At 39.5% G+C, this 17,615-nt stretch overlaps 1 protein-coding gene across 1 annotated transcript in view; it reads right to left on the bottom strand.

Annotated features, from left to right (window-relative positions):
- The window catches only part of fes.L (FES proto-oncogene, tyrosine kinase L homeolog), a 73,571-nt gene extending 56,415 nt beyond the window's left edge, over positions 1–17,156 (bottom strand). Inside the window, exons 1-2 of the mRNA XM_018253172.2 lie at positions 16,597–17,156; positions 1,291–1,559 (exon numbers count right to left, since the gene is read on the bottom strand). Coding sequence (XP_018108661.1) covers positions 1,291–1,515 — 225 coding nt within the window. The 5' untranslated portion in view covers positions 1,516–1,559; positions 16,597–17,156. The remainder of the gene's footprint in view (positions 1–1,290; positions 1,560–16,596) is intronic.
- Between the last annotated feature and the right edge of the window lie 459 nt (positions 17,157–17,615).

Genomic DNA, 17,615 nt, shown 5'->3' with positions numbered 1-17,615 from the left:
GTCCTACTGCAGCAAAAATTACTATATCTGCCCCCTGTGCCCTAAAGCAAAAGATTTGATCGTATGAATCCTCGATTCATACGGAGATCGTTGTTCAGTCAATCGGGCAGGTTAAAAGATTTCTGTCGGCTGCCCATAATTTCTCTGTATGTATTGGCGATCGGACGATTTTCAGTGGGAGACTGTCACCAGCTTTGTCAAACATCGGCTGATCTCTTCTTACTGCTTTATTTGATCGGAATATTTAGTGGCAGGTCGGGAAATGGGTAAGTCAGATCGTTCGAGGATTCAAATGATCAGATCTTTGCATCTATGTTCAGCTTTAGTCTAATCACAAGTTCCCATGACAGCACTGAATATAGAAGCACTGAGAAATGGAGCCGCAGTCAAATCATTAACTTTGAACTGTAAATAACCAAAACTGACGTTGTCTAATTGATACTTTCATACTTACTAACAGTCAACATGACTGTATGAAGGATAGGCCATAGGATATGTACGTAGTTACACTGGGGAAGTAGGGCTCTCGGATAGAGACATGATTATGCAAAATATATAAATATATTTGTTAACTTCCTCTTGTTGAATAAAATACAGCAGAGTTCCCAAAAAAGGAGCTTTGTAAGAAATTTTAACTCTGCAAATTTTCTACTGCATTGTCAAAATAGTACTTTTATAAATAGGTGACTAAAAATATATATATGCAACAATTCCACTTTAGTCCATTATTGTATAACAGCTATTTACAGTAAATAGGCCCCAAATAGTATAACTTTCCTCAGACCCCTGTTATGAAAGGAACGCGCTGAAGGAAGGAAATAAGTAAATGGCACATCCACTGAATAAAATAATCAAAATCAACATACAGTCTCCCAAAAAGGGAGACCTGCACTTTCCACAAAGAGAACAAAACCTTAAATAGACTACTAGATACAATGCACCAAGCACTACTACTGCACATATTAGCTGAACCATACACCTAGCACTACTACTGCTTATATTAGCTGAACCTTGTCTAATGAACATTGATGCCTATCAGGCCCAACAATCTATAGATTCTGGCAAATGCCAGATTGGCTGCTGTAAGATGCTATAGACAGTCACTATTTATTGGGCTGGTGGGAGCATGCCCACCAACTAGATCTGAAGTGGCATGCTGGTGAAGTGTTTATGCTAAGACTTCATCCCTATTGCTTTCGTTTATGTGAGACTTGCTTCACCCTTTTTTTCCTCAAGTCTGGGAACACTGAAAACTATTATACTCAGATCATGTAAAGTGACAATATTTACCTCATTGAGCTGGCTTGAGTATTCGGATAATCCAGGGGTCGGTGAGTGATCCAGCTTTTCAACCTGCACAGAAACCTGGTGAAGCATGTTTGAATACTCTTTGTCGCTCTTTGCACGCTGTATAAAACTTTTTTTCATGGTCTCCATCACTCTCAGTTCAACGTCTTGTAAACGCAACAAAGCAGCATGGCTATTGGGGCACTGTAACTCTTCTGCAAACCCCATGGTTAGATTGAAGGATGTCAGGTGAGGCTTTGGGCTATAATTGTCTGCAATAAAATAAAAATAGGACACATAAGGGTAAGCACTTATGCAATTTAATTTTGAAACTTTAACGTTTATTTTCTCCCAAATTTGCTGGCACTGAACATGAATTGCTGTAGGGCCAGGGTTAGTTGTCTTTGCAGGAAGCTTCTCCATTCAATATCTTCTAACAGAATTCTGTTACTCCACTACTATTGTTCTAACTTCTGGGAGAACACAATAGCTCCAGCAGAACCCCCAACTAATATTATGTATTGTCCCTGATGTAACTTATTGAGCGTATTATGAGCCTGTCTGATAACTGACGGGACGTGAAGCAGCACAGCATCAGTGCTTAAGCTGTCATAGCCCTGTATTGGGAGATGAGATCCACACAAGCCTTTAAATGATCAGAATAGGGCTACATTTTACAAATGTATTTCCTTTTTATCTGTAATTACAAACAGTACCTTTTACTTGATCCAAACTAAAATATAATTAATTCTCATTGGAGGCAAAACCAGCCTATTGGGTTTATTTATTTTTAACCTGATTTTCTAGTAGACTTAAGGTATGAATATCCAAATTATGGAAAGATCCGTTACCTGGAAAACCCCAGGTCCCGAGCATATTGGATAGAAGTTGACTGGCAATTATAATAATATATAATATATAAAATACCAGTTTTTACATAGTGAAAGAAAATGTAATTTTAACGATCTTTGCAATATAGTCAGTGGTTTAAAATGATTTGTATATAATTGCTATTAAACACAGTACATGACTGTCTAAATTGTCTGCACTGACTCCTGAAACATTATTGCAAGCCAGTTAATTAGACATGATTAAAATACCTACACTATAGAGAGTATTTAATATATAGTACTCCTGTACTATAATTGTAGAAAATATTTGTCCTGCAATTAATTGATATAACAGAAGAAGATATTCTACTGCTGGAAAATCCTAATATTGTAGTGTGGTTTCTGTGTGTGTATTGTTAGAGGGTTGGTTAGCATTTAATCAGGGGCATAACTACAGAGGAAGCAGAAGGTGTAGGGGCCCCATGAGGCACTAATTCATAAACAATTTCAATAAACATTGGTAAAACAGATCAACCTCTAGATATTTTGGGGGCTGAAAAATAATTTGCTGTGTGGCCCATTAATAAACCACTGCATATATTTGTGTTATATAGCACAGTGATATTTACATATTTCCTATACTCTTGCAGTAAATTGTATGTTTAGTGATCCTTTCAATGTAAGGAGTCTGCCAGTCACGTGAATTGTCACGTTTCTTCATCAAAAGAACATCACAGAGGTCATGTGATTAGCATGATTTTGAACAAGTCCCCACTTGAGAGTATGTCAGCAAATTATTATGGGTGGTTATTCTTTACCCCAAATTTTTTAGGAAATCTTTCATAACCACAACTTATTGTGATCAAAACAGTAGGAATTGATTCCCAAACTTTACCCAGAGCTGTAGGGCAGCTGAGTAGTTATAGATTATTGTTGAGGGCTGTTGCTTCGTGCACATTTCTAGTTTGCAAATTGCAATGATTTCTTTTCTACTCCCTCTGCTGTCCTGTTTTCACGGTTATGTAGACAAGACAAACAAGGCAACCTCACACTAACTAAATACAGGGATCCCCAACCAGTAGATCGTGAGCAACATGTTGCTCTCCAACCCCTTGGATGTTGCTCTCAGGGTCCTCAAAGCAGGTGCTTATTTTTTAATTCTAGGCTTGGAAGCAAGTTTTAATTGCATAAAAACTAAGTATAGTGCCAAGTAGAGCCTCTTGTAGGCTGCCAGTCCAGAGAGGGGCTACCAAATAGCCAATCACAGCCCTTATTTGGCACCCAAGGGACGTTTTCATGCTTGTGTTGCTCCCCAACTCTCTCTTTTTTGAATGTGGCTCACAGGTAAAAAAAGGCTGGGGACTCATGAACTAAAGGATATAGGAGAAGGATCAGGGTCAGAGTAGGCTGGTGGGGCACTGGAAAAAAAAGACTTGCTTCCTGCATGCCGCCACTGATTCCAACCTCCCTACTGGCCCCCAGTGTGGCCGCAGGAAGAAAAAAACGTACGAGGGGGGGATGCGGGGGCGGGGGTTAGGGCAGCAGAGGAGGCTTTGTGACTGCGGCAGGGTCCCAGGTGTGTGTGTGTGGGGGGGCCCAGGGGCAGCAGCCTGAAGCTAAGAAGGAGAATCGAGGAATAAATGGGATCAGGTAAAACAGTAAGAAATGATAAATATATTATCAGTTGTCAATATATCACTGGAATTATCTATTTACTGGAGGAGCTCTCCGCCAATCAAGGAGATGCCAGTGAAAGTTCTATAACTTTGCCTGCAATGTGTCACTTGCATCGATAAGATGATGAGTTTAGCTTCAAAGGACTTTGAAAAAGGTCATCATGTACCCCTGTGAGAAGGCTACTCCATGTACATATATGATATGTATGCCAGGAAGGGCAAGTAAACTGTAAAGTGAATTTATTTCCTTTTCTAAAGTCATGTTTGCACTTCGCAAGGATTCTCTGACTTGCCATTTTATTTAAGCAAATATATAAATATTTAGTTATGCAATACAAATTGTAAAGAAGTTTTATTAACGTGCCTTAGTGCAGATGAAAACTACTGAGAATACATATCAGGAGTAATAAAAGTCAAATTGAAATGCCTCTAGTCAGAATAAGCCCACAGTAGTCAATTACCAGGTTGGAAAATACTATATAATTAACAAGAATTAAGCAAGAGTTTTTCTTACCAAAGGCTTAATATTAGAAACAGCAGGCTGAAAGGATACAGACTATTTTTGTCACAGCATAACAATCACTCTACTTGTACTGTTATGAGACAAGGTAATCTGTGTAATTGAATTTATTACAAAAAGGTTCATTTATAAAATGCTTACATTGCTGAAATTGTGATAAGAGTCAAATAATGGCAATGGAGATTAATGTGGCACGAGATAAGGGCAACACCTGTATCACCAGTACTAGGACATAGCGCAGACTTGGTCCCAACGAAAAAAAATGGCTTTGCTGAAAAATCATTCCACTGAGCTTCACAGAAGCCGAGTCAGACATTATGAAGGATACAATTAAACAGTTATGTAAAGCTGTGATCGATCTCTTGAAATAATGGAAGGTCAGACTAAAAATATACATTTTAATAGTACAGTTTTAAGTCTTTGTCACTTTGTGTGACTTTCCGTGTCTCTGGTAGGGCCCCTTGTCCTTGAAATAATAGATATAACAATATCAGCTTTATACCGGAGGATTGCTCACTTTCATACATCCCTTAAAGGACTGACATTTGGCAATAGAGTGAACGATCTACTCTGCATACTCACTTCCTGAATTAATTGCAATCATTGCACAAAGCGTTAGTGTTCCAGAGGAAATGTGCTATCGTTTATGTGTGTCATTCCTGTGAAAACTCCATAATGAATGCAATAGCCTGGGTGTAGAGTGGGCTCCCTGGAATCCCGTACGCCTTTTCATTTCCTAGCAAAATAACTGTATGTGAACAATAACTGTTTTTAATATATGCTTATGAGTACAAACTATAATGCATTAGGCAAACTATTTGTTTTTGTGTGCAGATCTCATTGAAACATTCATCAAAGCATCTGCTCCGTTCCAAAGCTTGTTACTGGGTAAATCACTTTCACATGTGTAAATGGCTCTCATCCTGAAACTGGATTTTTGCAGAATAGGAAATCACTCCCAAAATCCCGAGACTTGGATGTTGTGTTCTACATGTCAGATTGGCTGTCCATCTCATTATTCAGTTATTCCATACGGAGCTCCATTCTCCTTAACCCACCAACATAATATCCTTCTAATGTTGCTCAGTTTGATTCCAACTTGCAAAGAGTTTGCATATCCACCCCATGTCTATGTGCGTTTCCTCCTAGACTCCAAAAATATACAAGCAGGTTCATTGGCTCCTGATATAACCGTCCATAGTGTTTATGAAAGTGATAGGGACCTTAGCCTGTAAATTCCACTGGAGCAGTGAAAGATGTATAATCTCTGTAAAGTATTGTGTAAATGTGTAGGCACTATATAAATTAATAATAATAATAATAATAAAAGTCCATTTTGGACTCGGAAATCTTTACAAAAATATTTTTTTCAATATATAATAGCACTGATGTTCCTAGAATATCTAGGGCAGCAAAGTGTTCACCACAAATCTCATCCTACCTGCCCTTCAATCTGGGTTTCTAGGAATATCTTGGGGAGCCAATATTCATTCTGTACCAACCTAACTCAGAACTGATACCGCTCCCTCCACCAGCACTGTTACAGGACCCTGCGGTTATACAACCACTTCTCTAGCAGTTTAAAACACAATCGTGTGAGGGACACCCCACTTATAAGGACTGCAAATACTACTCACAAATTCTTGGTATGTACAAACACACATTTCACATTTTTAGCTCTAAGCATATTTAAGTCTGATGTCTTCTATGGGTGACCATATTTGTACAGCTATTGCCCTTAATCATTATTCCTTCTATATAATGAAAATGAATTGATACAGTGATTTAAAAAGCACTCAATTATTAGATAAACAATGCTTTATAGAGAATGTGCATTGTCATTGACAGGGTCTTCTGACACGTCTGACATGACTCAATGGCACCCACTTTTGCCAGCTAAGAGTGAGTTGCTGAACTATGGCTTGTTTGGGCATCTGTGAGTGGGCATACTGCAAGTCAGGAGACAGGCCACTGTTTACTGGTTCTTGCCTTAAAGGGGTTGTTCACCTTTGAGTTAACTTTTAGATGATGTGGAGAGTGATATTTGCATTTGATTTTCATTTTTTATTATTTGTGGTTTTCTAGTTATTTAGCTTTTTATTCACGAGCTCTCCAGTTTGCAATTTCAGCAACCTGGTTCTAGGGTTCAAATTGTCCTAGCAACCATGCATTAATATAAATAAGAGATTGGAATTTGAATAGGAATAGGAGAGGCCTGAATAGAAAGATGAGTAATAAAAAGTAGCAATAGCAATAAATGCGTAGTTTTACAGAGCATTTGTTTTTAGATGGGGTCAATGACCCCTATTTGAAAGCAGGAAAGAGTCAGAATGAGAAAGCAAATAATTAAAAACGTATAAAAAAATAAATAATGAAGAACAATTGAAAAGTTGCTTAGAATAGGCCATTCTATAACATACTAAAAGTTAATTTAAAGGTGAACAACCCCTTTAAGCCTGTATGCTTAAAAAGACATTTATTCACAAAGATTAACAAAAAAATTTTAGTTCCAGTTACTGAACAGGAGGGTAATCCAGGAAAGCAGACAATTCTAAATATAGTGAGCACAATTTCAGGCATTAACAAGGGCACAAAAGGTGATCCGACGTGTTCCTACTGGCTTTATGTATACTGATCTTTAAAAAATGAAAACAATGAACTACTGTTAAATCCAAAAGAAGCCTGCTGCCTGTGTTTCAGACTCAAACTAGTTTTCTGTCTCTAAGAAGGCTGGGCATTCTGCCAGTGATGGGAAACATTTTAGGTGCCTCACATATCATTTTCAGTTATAGAGATGGGCCCTATATTTAATTACATGTTGATGATAGAATACTATTTTATTCTATCACCAACCAGTATTCTTTTGTGCAGCTAATATGCAGCCACCAAATTTGGCAAGTACTTTCCCATGCATGCACATCCCTCCCCCTAATTGTGGTCTCCCAGTCTGCATTAGCAAATCGTCATCAATGAAACTTGCAAGAGACCAGACTCTTGTACAAATATGGCAGCCAGGTAGAAGGCAGAGAGAATAATTTATTTCAGACATTTATAACTACTTAAACCAAGGTTAAATTCTAAATTGTAGAGGTTCATGTCTGATTATTGTATGATTATAGTACTGTTTGTGGACTTTACCTTCCCTTTTAATGATTTGAGTACTTTTTGTGGACTTTAGCTTCCCTTTTAAGAGATATTAAAACAAAAATATACATTGCCCCATGTGGGAATTGGCTATGAAACTCTTAAATATAAACCTACAGTACTTGCCAACATTTCTACCCCATTGCATAAGATTCCATGTTTCTATTAAATATATAAAATTAAATGATAACTGTAGTAGAAAGTTATGAGGAGACATTAGGGTGTCACAACTATCTGACCCCACAACAGCTCAAGGGGAGCTTAAACAAAACTAGATCCTGTTTTCTCAAAATATATCTGAACCAATTTCCCAGAACCAGGATATAGGCCCAAGATCAGCGTGCAAAACAGCTTTAAATAATTTAGGCAACAAGACACTAGTAATTAAATACAATTTATACAATATTACATTGCAACACCCCCATACTGTAATTAAAAAGAAATCACTAATCATCAATGACAATGTCATTTCATCATAATGGTTTGTTTAGGTCCATTATGTAATACCTATTGCAGTCAAGTTAAAATATTTGAAACTGTTGTCAGTTTCAGAAGCTAATGAAGGGTTTAAGCAAATGCCAACCCAAAAAATAGTTTTTGGCCAAATAAAAGAAAATATAAAAATAAATAATTCTAAGCAACTTTGCACTATATATTCATTAGAAAAAATAGTTTTTCAAGTTATTTATGTATGTATTGTTATTGAAAGCAGTGTTTTGTCTGTCCCTCTGTCTCTGCCCTGGTGGGACTATTGTAACAATGTAAGACAAGCCAGTTATTAACAGAACTGTCTTTCCTGGGGAACTTTTGTAATATTATAACATTAACAACCAGGAGTTAAGCAAATGTTGCTAAACATTGACATTTTTTTTAAGGGGAACTCTGGCTTCCAAACCAAAATTTGATAAAGAGACCCACATAACACAGAAACCCCTAATATACCCATCACAGTTACCTGTTTCTTCAAAAAGTATGAATACATGCCATTTGCTATGCTGAAATCCAGCTGTTTAACAGTTTTTCTCTTTCTGCATCATCTGGAATCCTGGCAAGGAAGGAGGGACTAAAACACTGATGTTAAAAATTGTAACAACTCCTCCACAGCTTACAGACAGCATGCAGGAACTACATAACCCATAATGCATTGCACTGTGATTTTCCTTTCCTTATTGAAATCAGAGAATTGTGGGGTTTGGAGGCTGCAGGCTGAGGACAGATGGCTGTTGATACAAAGTAACAGTAGTCAGTCAGCTCAAAAAAAGTAGTCAGACAGATCAGCAGGAGAGAAGGGGGCTAGGCTTAGGGAACTGTCAGAAACCATTAAAAATCATGAGAAGTCTGCATATTTTTTAATTGATGTATATTACAAAGTTGCTTGAAATTATTTTTACTTTTCAAAAAGCTTACGTTATGTTTTTGTGGAGTTGTACATTGGAAAGTGTTTACAATTATGTTTTCTTTTGTTAAACACATTTTTATTTTGGGGTAAACTTGTCCTTTAAAGCAGGGGTCCCAAACCACCGGGCCGCGGCCCACAACCAGGCCGCGGGCAGTCCTGCACTGAGCCACCAAGCCTAGCCCACAACTAACGCTGGCGCGCCTGAATTGGACGAGCAGTTGCTGCTGACACTGAAAAAATATTAAAATCGAAGGTTACTTTAAATAAATCAAATGAAGATGCAACTACAAAACAGCAACTTGTGCACAAAACTGTGAACCTCTAAAGCAGATCTGTACCAGGACATTAGCCCAAACAATCAGCACTTTTAGGAACAAAATACATGTACTCAAAATTGGGTAATTTTCTGGGATTTACAGTACTTCAACACAGATAATGCAATTACAAAACCTAAAATGCTACTATTTGCAAGAAATGCTATTCTAAGAAAGCAATAGTGTTGCAATACACCCAACCACAGGTTCCCATTATAGGAAGGAATTACAGTTTTAATTTTTACAATTGAATTGACAGGTTATGTCCAGTATTAAAAGATGTGGGGCAATTTTCTAATACAGCTGTTAAATTGCACCAGTGCAGTTACCAAAAGCAACTAACTAGCAAATAGTTTTAAGCAATTTACTGGAAGTTACCACTGTCTGGTTCAGCATCTCACCAACAAACTTCCTGCGTAATTCTCCCCAACATTTTACACATCTGATCTATAGATGTTGTACTCTATTTACATTATCTTTCTAATTCATCTTAAAGGAGAACTCAACCCAAGAATTTAAAAAAGCCCCTACCTAGTAAGCAAGATAGTCCCCCTCCCTGCTTCCCCCACAAGCTCTGCTTCGCTTACTTTGCATTGTTAGGTAGGAAACATTTTACAGACATTTTCAGACCTATTGAACTCTGCGAGGGGAAGCAGGGGGGAACTATCTTGCTTATTTTCTAATTCTTGGGTTGAGTTATCCTTTAAAGTTGCTTATTCTGGCTCTACTTCCTTTTCATTCCCTCTCTTGGACTTCTGTCAATTTGTCACTCTCTGTCACATCCTAGCAGGGTCTCCCCTTCCATCCAGAGCCCCCCCCCCACATAATAGGTTGATAGAATTAAACACGGCAAAACACTAATTCTTTCTTATAGTCATATTATTTCAATTGTTCCCCATTCCTTTAGACTGTAAGCTCCTTGGAGCAGAGCTCTTTCACCTTACTGTTCACATAGTAATCCTTGTTAGTAGAGTTTCTGTGACATTAATATTGTAAATCACTACATAACTTGTTGCTGCTATATAATTGCTGGATAGAAAATGAAAAGCAGCACATATCAGACTGGTTCGTACCACTAAGTACACTAGTACAGTTCACTTAATAAAGTGCTTGCAATGGAAAAGCAATAAAAAGATCTGACTACACCAACCACCCACCTACTTTATTAATGTAGCTTGAACCCAGGATTCCTGCTGTCTTGCATACAATGAGGTGAAGGTCTCCTTACTCCAAATGTGCTGATCATGCAGAACAATTTACCTGGGTCTCTGTACGCTGGTCATAAAACCTTGCATTAGACTAATGAGCTGAATTAAGGGTGACGGCAATCTGCAGCTGGGATCTGATCAGCAAACTCCCTTAATATGTTTTAAACCCAGATAAAAAGGAGTATTCATGCTGTTTTGCTTACATACAGTAGAACCCCAAATTTAAAAATTTTCAGGGACCAGAAAAAAATGGTGTAAAATCCAGGACAATGTAAAATCAGGGAAATGTATTATGCATACTATATAGGTGGGACCACAAAACAACAATGTAAAATGAGGGAAAACTTAAAATCAGGGGATGTAAAATGGGGGTTCTACTGTATATAAATATACACAAGTTTGGGACATTGGGACAGCAAGTTCAGATTAGGAAATTGGTTGATATTGTGGTATTAACTTTGCACCATAGCTTGTGGTTCTCTAAGTACACCTTTGTCGGACTAACTCTAGGTAATCCAAGGGTACCTTCAGAATCGGCATGGTAATGGAATAACATGGTAATTCTCTTATTCACTTGTAAGACAGACACTTTGCCATTGATATAGTTTATTTAAAAATATATGTTTTAAAGTGTGTTGGTTTAACCAATATCCACTGCATTTACCACTTCCTGTTCAGTAGATGCCCAGCAATTGGTCAACCCCATCATCAGCACATAGCATAGTTACAAATAGTCAGGCATTTGCTCATAGTTCTTTGAATCTCTAGGATAAGTGATATAAATGATTGAGTGTCTTGGAGTCAAATACAGATTCCACTCTGCACTACCCCACCTATAGGGGAACAAATAAATATCCCTGCAGTAATACAGTGGCTTGAGATGCTCTCTTGTTATTCGGAGTGATAAAGCTGCAAGTAAAGCAGCAATGAAAATGTATTTTCTTTTATGCAATACTTGCATGTATGTAAAGCAGCATTACAGTAAGACTCCTGAGCCTGTACGGTTAAAGCATTGCAACAAGAACAAGTGAAAGAAATAATGTTCAGCTTGGCAACACAGGATTCAGCCGTAATACATTATGAGTAGTCTGTGACTCATAAGTGTGTCATTTGTTAACTGTTAGCAACTATGGGTGTTCACTAAGTAACATCAGACCCTTCACATCACTTCTAAACTGCAATTCCCAGATCATCCTTACAAAATCAAGGGCCCCTGAGTAATAGTTTAATAGAAGGCACAAAATCTCCTATGTAACCAAACTCAGATCTTAGCTAAATCAAGGCCACATAATAAACCTCAAAGTCTTTCAGGAAACTAGTCAAGAAACAAAATGCGATAATTCTATGAACAGGTTTTAAAAAGTAGATCCCACTTTAAACTGTTTCAAGACATAAAATGTAGTTCTAGGCAACTTTCCAACGCACATGAATTACAAATTGTATATCAGGTTACAGTTATCTGTAAATGTGATTGTGGCTAAAAACAGTTTTTCTTTATTACTTCCTGTTCTTTGGTTCTGACTCTTGACACAGTGTAGCAGAAATTTGTTGTCCTGCAACTCCCTTAAGGGTAAGGACACACTGGACGATTTGTCGCCAACGTTTTTAAAAAGCAAATCGCGGCGACATATCGCTCGTTTTGTCTCTGAACAAAACCAAATGAAAGACGCCAGCTCCTGTGCCCACAGCGCGTTTGTGAATCGCCTGTAGCTCCAAAACGCACTGAGACCCTTTTCCGAGCGATTTATCAGAAATAGCATGTACTTAGAAAAGCACTGAAATCTCCTAGACACGCACACACATACAGATAAGTAGCAGCAATTGTATTCAAATTACAATGCGAACGCAATGACGCAAGAACGCAAGCACGTAAAGACGCCAGGTTACAGCGGGGAGCACAAACCGTTTCCGGTTTGGGTGGAGCACGTACCGCACAGAGTAATGGGATACAAATCGCTCTGTGCCAATAGTCGCTGTGAATCGTCTGTTCAAAAAAGACGATCGTCTTGTCGCCGCGATTTACTTTTTTAAAACGTTGGCGACAAATCGTCCAGTGTGTCCCTACCCTCAAGTCTTTCAGGAAACTAGTCAAGAAACAAAATGCGATAATTCTATGAACAGGTTTTAAAAAGTAGATCCCACTTTAAACTGTTTCAAGACATAAAATGTAGTTCTCGGCAACTTTCCAATGCACATGAATTACAAATTGTATATCAGGTTACAGTTATCTGTAAATGTGATTGTAGCTAAAAACAGTTTTTCTTTATTACTTCCTGTTCTTTGGTTCTGACTCTTGACACAGTGTAGCAGAAATTTGTTGTCCTGCAACTCCCTTAAAGGTGAAGGAAAGTCATTTTACACAGAAGGAAGTACTGTAGATAAATTCCTAAAACAGGAAGCTAAATGGATTTTCTATCTGGGTACTAGACAACCATTGGCAATGAATCTTGACTATATTGTTTCTTGCGTTGTGTAATTATAACTGTTTACAACACTGAAGTTGTCACCTATACACTTATTATCTTGACTATGATCTATTTATACAAAAAATATTTCTCAAGTGTATTAACTTTTTTAAAAGATCTTTAAGAACCTGTATCTCTAAATTAACATTGGCTAGTGTAATTTTATCTATATAAACTACTTTGATTGGTTGTCCTAACCTTGTATTTGAATTGGTTCATATTCATTTAAATATCTTTGTGGGTTCAGAAGATGTTCAGCCTATGATTAAGTACCCACAAGGCACAAAACGTGTAAGGCTACATCATTTGAGATGTTTCTTTGTTAAATAAAATGTACTTGTAATTGCACCAAGCATTGGAGTGAAGTCTGGTTTGTGCCAGTCCTACTATGAATATCTAATCGCATTTATTGCCTCCCGAAAGCTGAAGGTCTGGGGCTTGTGCACATGGACCCCCATCATTATTGGTAAGTCAACACTGCTATTATACTACAATCAACACTGGACACTTATTTGAATAATTTGTTTACACTTGGGGGTGCCAATTATTTATAGCTGGAAATGTTACAAACTGACAGATAATGCACGTGCAAAGCTAGCAAGTGATTGTGCGTTGCAGTCATGTACTGTATTAACTCCACAGTACATAAAAATGTCCAGAAAAGACAAACAGCTCTATTAATAAAAAAAATAAAGCAACTTTCAATAAGCCCTCTGGAACTGTTGGATACTATATTTGCAGCACTTCAATTGGTGAGCTTAGAAAGGGCACAGGGACCTTGGGACTTCACTGTTGAATTTTTAGCACATTTGTTGTCCCTGACTGCTTGCAAGCTTACTCATAACTGGTTACTCATTTCGTGTTCTAATCTGGCAAATAGCCTAGCACGTTTGATTTTAGTATATTTTCCAGCTAAGGTCAGACATGGTGATTCAGTGTTTGGTGAGCAATTAGTCTATCATGGAAAGTCAACAGAGCAGTCCAACATTTGGTCTCAAGCCTGACCCCAAAGCACCTAAAACCTTACATCCCTATGTGACAAAATCACTTGCACTCACTAAGGAAGTACTCTAATGCTTTACATCAAAAATTACCCTGTATATGTGAAACCCAACTGGTATTGGCAAGATGTTCTATAACTGAACTTCCATTACAGTAAAGAAGCCATTTTTATGCTGTCTATTTTTACTTTGCAAAAAGCCAATTATGTTACATGCCAAACAGACTGCATTCAAATTAACAATGTCATAAAATAGTGTACAAAGGCCTTGGGAAGACTGGGGCAGTTGGAGGGCCACATTGGCTCCGAGCCTCCAGAGGGACAGTAACTAAAAGCAATCAATCGGCTTGATCACCTAGTGCTGTTAGACGAATAAAAGGAAATGATTACATATGATTTTGACCCTTTTACTTATGAACCTTAATTAATCCCAACACAGAGGACTTACCTTACGTGCTGCCTTTACAGCTGCGCAGGGTCCCTGTCATGGGTCAGGGGTGCTGGATAATGCAGCGATCTGGTTTTAGTAAAGGGGAAGAGTTGTCAGAATGTGTACTTTCATGTTTTTGGGCCAAAATCTGCTCAGTGAAGCTGCACACAGACGTGCCTGTTAGTAGAGCTACACAAAGGAGCAGATGGGAGCAGATCAGAGGCAGGCCAAGCTGGCCAGGCGCCCTGGGAACCCCAGCCAGTCACCTCACCCCCCCCCCCTGTGTGTGTGCACGTGCTTGTCAATGTCATGGATTGGAGCGTGCAGTGACAAGCATCATTGGAAGAAGAGAGCCCAGACTAGGGGTAGGCAGAAGAGTTACCTGCTGAGCACCCCTCAAGGTTACACACTAAGCAGGTGTCTCTTTTGCCTAATCCAAATTCTGGCCCTGGAGCTGATCCAAATTTTTCTGCCTGTGTACAAAATGCAGAAGGAGAAAAGCAGATCATCTGCACAGTGTGCTCTAGCCCTAAATATTACACAATTTGTCAGTTAACCCCCCTTCCCTAATAAACAGGGCAGCTTGTTTAGAGCTCCCTATTTACCGTTGAACAACCCTCCTTTTCTAAGCATCAGCTTTTAAGCAGTTCATTATCAGGGGCTTCTCGCTGGACAGGTAATTAGTTTTATCAGCTCCTCTGATGTTCTGTGGGTCAGGAAGTGCTGAAATTAAGTTGGTTTAATCTTCTTGTTTAGGGCCAGCAATAACAGAAAACAGGTTGATTTCTTTGTCTATCAGCAATCAAATAACCTTACTTTTTGGTATTTTAGGGATGCCTGGTAGGGGTATGGCACAGACATATAAAGTCATTTCATGAGGTGACATAATTCTGAACAATGAATCCTCACCAGACCAAAGAATTAGTTAGTTGCTGCACCAGTTTCACTTTAGTGTGTACTACAGGTAACCAGCAGGCAACACCCCTGCTGAGCTCACACAAATGTAAAACACATATGTCTTAACATGTAGCCAGATACACAGTACTACTCTATACAATGTACCATCAGCAAGTGAATCTGCAAGTCTAGTTACTAAGGTTTTATATTCCAAATATTGGCCTGTTAACCCTGACAGCCATAGCACTCAGTTATCATCATTATTATTAATTATAGTAGTATCTGTACGACAGGCCAAGTCAAGTGTTTGCAGCTCAGTATTGCCCTTGCAGTTTTTTATCACACATTATTCTTTTCAGCGTGCCTGCATACCTCCCGACATTTTGGAAGTAAAAAGAGGGACAAAAAATTTTTTCACATGTAGCGCAGCGAAAATTTCTGGCCACGCCCCTAATTACCATGTTCATTTTACAAAATTTGGCAGGTTATGAAAGTTTGAAAATATTTCTCCTTATCTAAACTGTGTTTTTGTGTCTCAAAATTTTTACAAAGTATCTTATTTGCACCTGTTAAAAGCCAATTGGGCTCTCTGCTAAAAACCAATTAAGTGAGAAACTTTGTTTCTTTTTCTGGCTGTTCAGTGCAGAGAAAATAGGGACTTTCCAGTACAAATGAGGGACTGCGGGTTGAGCTGTCAAAAGAGGGACTGTCCCTCCGAAAAAGGGACAGTTGGGAGGTATGTGCCTGTAGCAGAACTATATATTGTACCAGTGTAAACCATATACATTGCAGCATCCCTCTTGCTAAAACATGGATTAAGAGCATTTATTTTATTGTAAAGTCTGCCCAGGACACCGTAACAAGCCTTTCTCCTGGCAACTCTAGGTGAGCAGGAAGTGCCCCTGTTTTTGCTGAGGGGATACAAAGTGGCCCTATATACCGTCATGCACCTGGCTCTACTGCTGTTCTCTCACACCTCACAAGATGCCCAGTAATAACAATGACATTTGGGCTCAGTACATTCTTACATTACTGGTATATAATAAACTGACCACTCCCTGACAAGGGCGGGGGGGGGGGGGTTGCTGACAGCTGAGGGGCAACATATACTTATTTTTACCTTTATATATTATGGTAATACCAATTATTCTATTTGCAATTAAACTGACACGAATAATTAATGGGGTTTAAAACATTTTCCTTATTATTGACTGATAGAAGAGTAGACGTATCACCCCCTTTTGCCAACAATGGGTCAGCTCAGCGACAGTGAAGGGGTATGATCCAGCCCTGTCACAGGTAATGGCACAATTATACTAGAAGTGCTCACTAACTTAAAGCGGCATCATCTCGATACCACTTGCAAGTTGAGTATCACAGGGAATAAGTGCGGTATCTTTAAGAAAAGCCAACAGGAATCACTTACCGCTGAGCGCGCAAAGCTGTAGTTACTGCGAGTGAGTCTCACGCTCTGGCGCTCATGTCCCGCTCCCTCCTTGTGTCTCGAGTCCTCTCAGTCGGTACTTTCCTTCTGCTTTCCGTGTTGCTGAGCCTGTGAGTGAGAGAAGCGCAAAGTCACTTCCCACCCGGCCATTAACCCTCGCGGCCCCGTGTTAGTGCTGGGACTGTGCCAGAACAAGTAGAGGAAGCTGCTGCGCGAGCTGGACATTTCGTGAGTCTATTAGGAGAGTTATTATGCACTCATATAGCTGTGGGACATATTTATATCTCCATCTCACTCCCATACCTGTGGCAGCTGCTGGTCCCTTTTTCAGAGAGAAATGCCCCCTAACATTGCTGCTACTCACTACACTATCCGGCTTGCAGAACTTGGGGTCCCCAGCCAAATCATGTTTGGGTGTATAACAGTGATGAGCAGCTCTGGGCTGGGAGTCCAAATAGTCCCTGGCATTTCAAGTACACAGAGGCCCAAACATCCCCCACCAGGTCTATAAAGAGTGACAGGCAATGGCAACTTACAGCAGCCCCTCTGACATTTGCAGGGTCGCCCCCAGCTGCAAAGATACGTTACACACCCAGGGGCGATCCTGGCCCCTCCGCCGCCCCAGGCAGCAGCAGTTGCGGTTGCCCCCCCCACGTCCCCCATACGCTTAACTTTTTGTGCCTGAGGGGGTCCGGGGGGGTCCACCAGGGCAGCAGAGAGGGCCAGTACACTAGCGCAGAGAGGCTAACTGCGTTCTCAGCGCTAGAAGAGCCGAATTTCCGGTTTGAAAACTGGAAATTCGGCTCTTAAAGTACCAGGAGCGGCATTTTTGCCGCCCCTGGTACCTAGTGGGGCGCTGCCACCTGAGGCGACAGTCTCAAGTCACCTCATTGGCGAAGCACCCCTGTAAACACCTTAGGTCCCCCTCGCTGTCCCAGCCGCAACTCACTTCCGGCCAAGGTCAGACTGGGGAGGTCAAGGCCCACCGGGGCTGACACTCC

This window comes from Xenopus laevis, chromosome 3L, assembly GCF_017654675.1.
Source record: "Xenopus laevis strain J_2021 chromosome 3L, Xenopus_laevis_v10.1, whole genome shotgun sequence".
In the NCBI taxonomy this organism is placed as follows: Eukaryota; Metazoa; Chordata; class Amphibia; order Anura; family Pipidae; genus Xenopus; species Xenopus laevis.
This window is presented reverse-complemented; position numbering and strand designations above follow the sequence as displayed.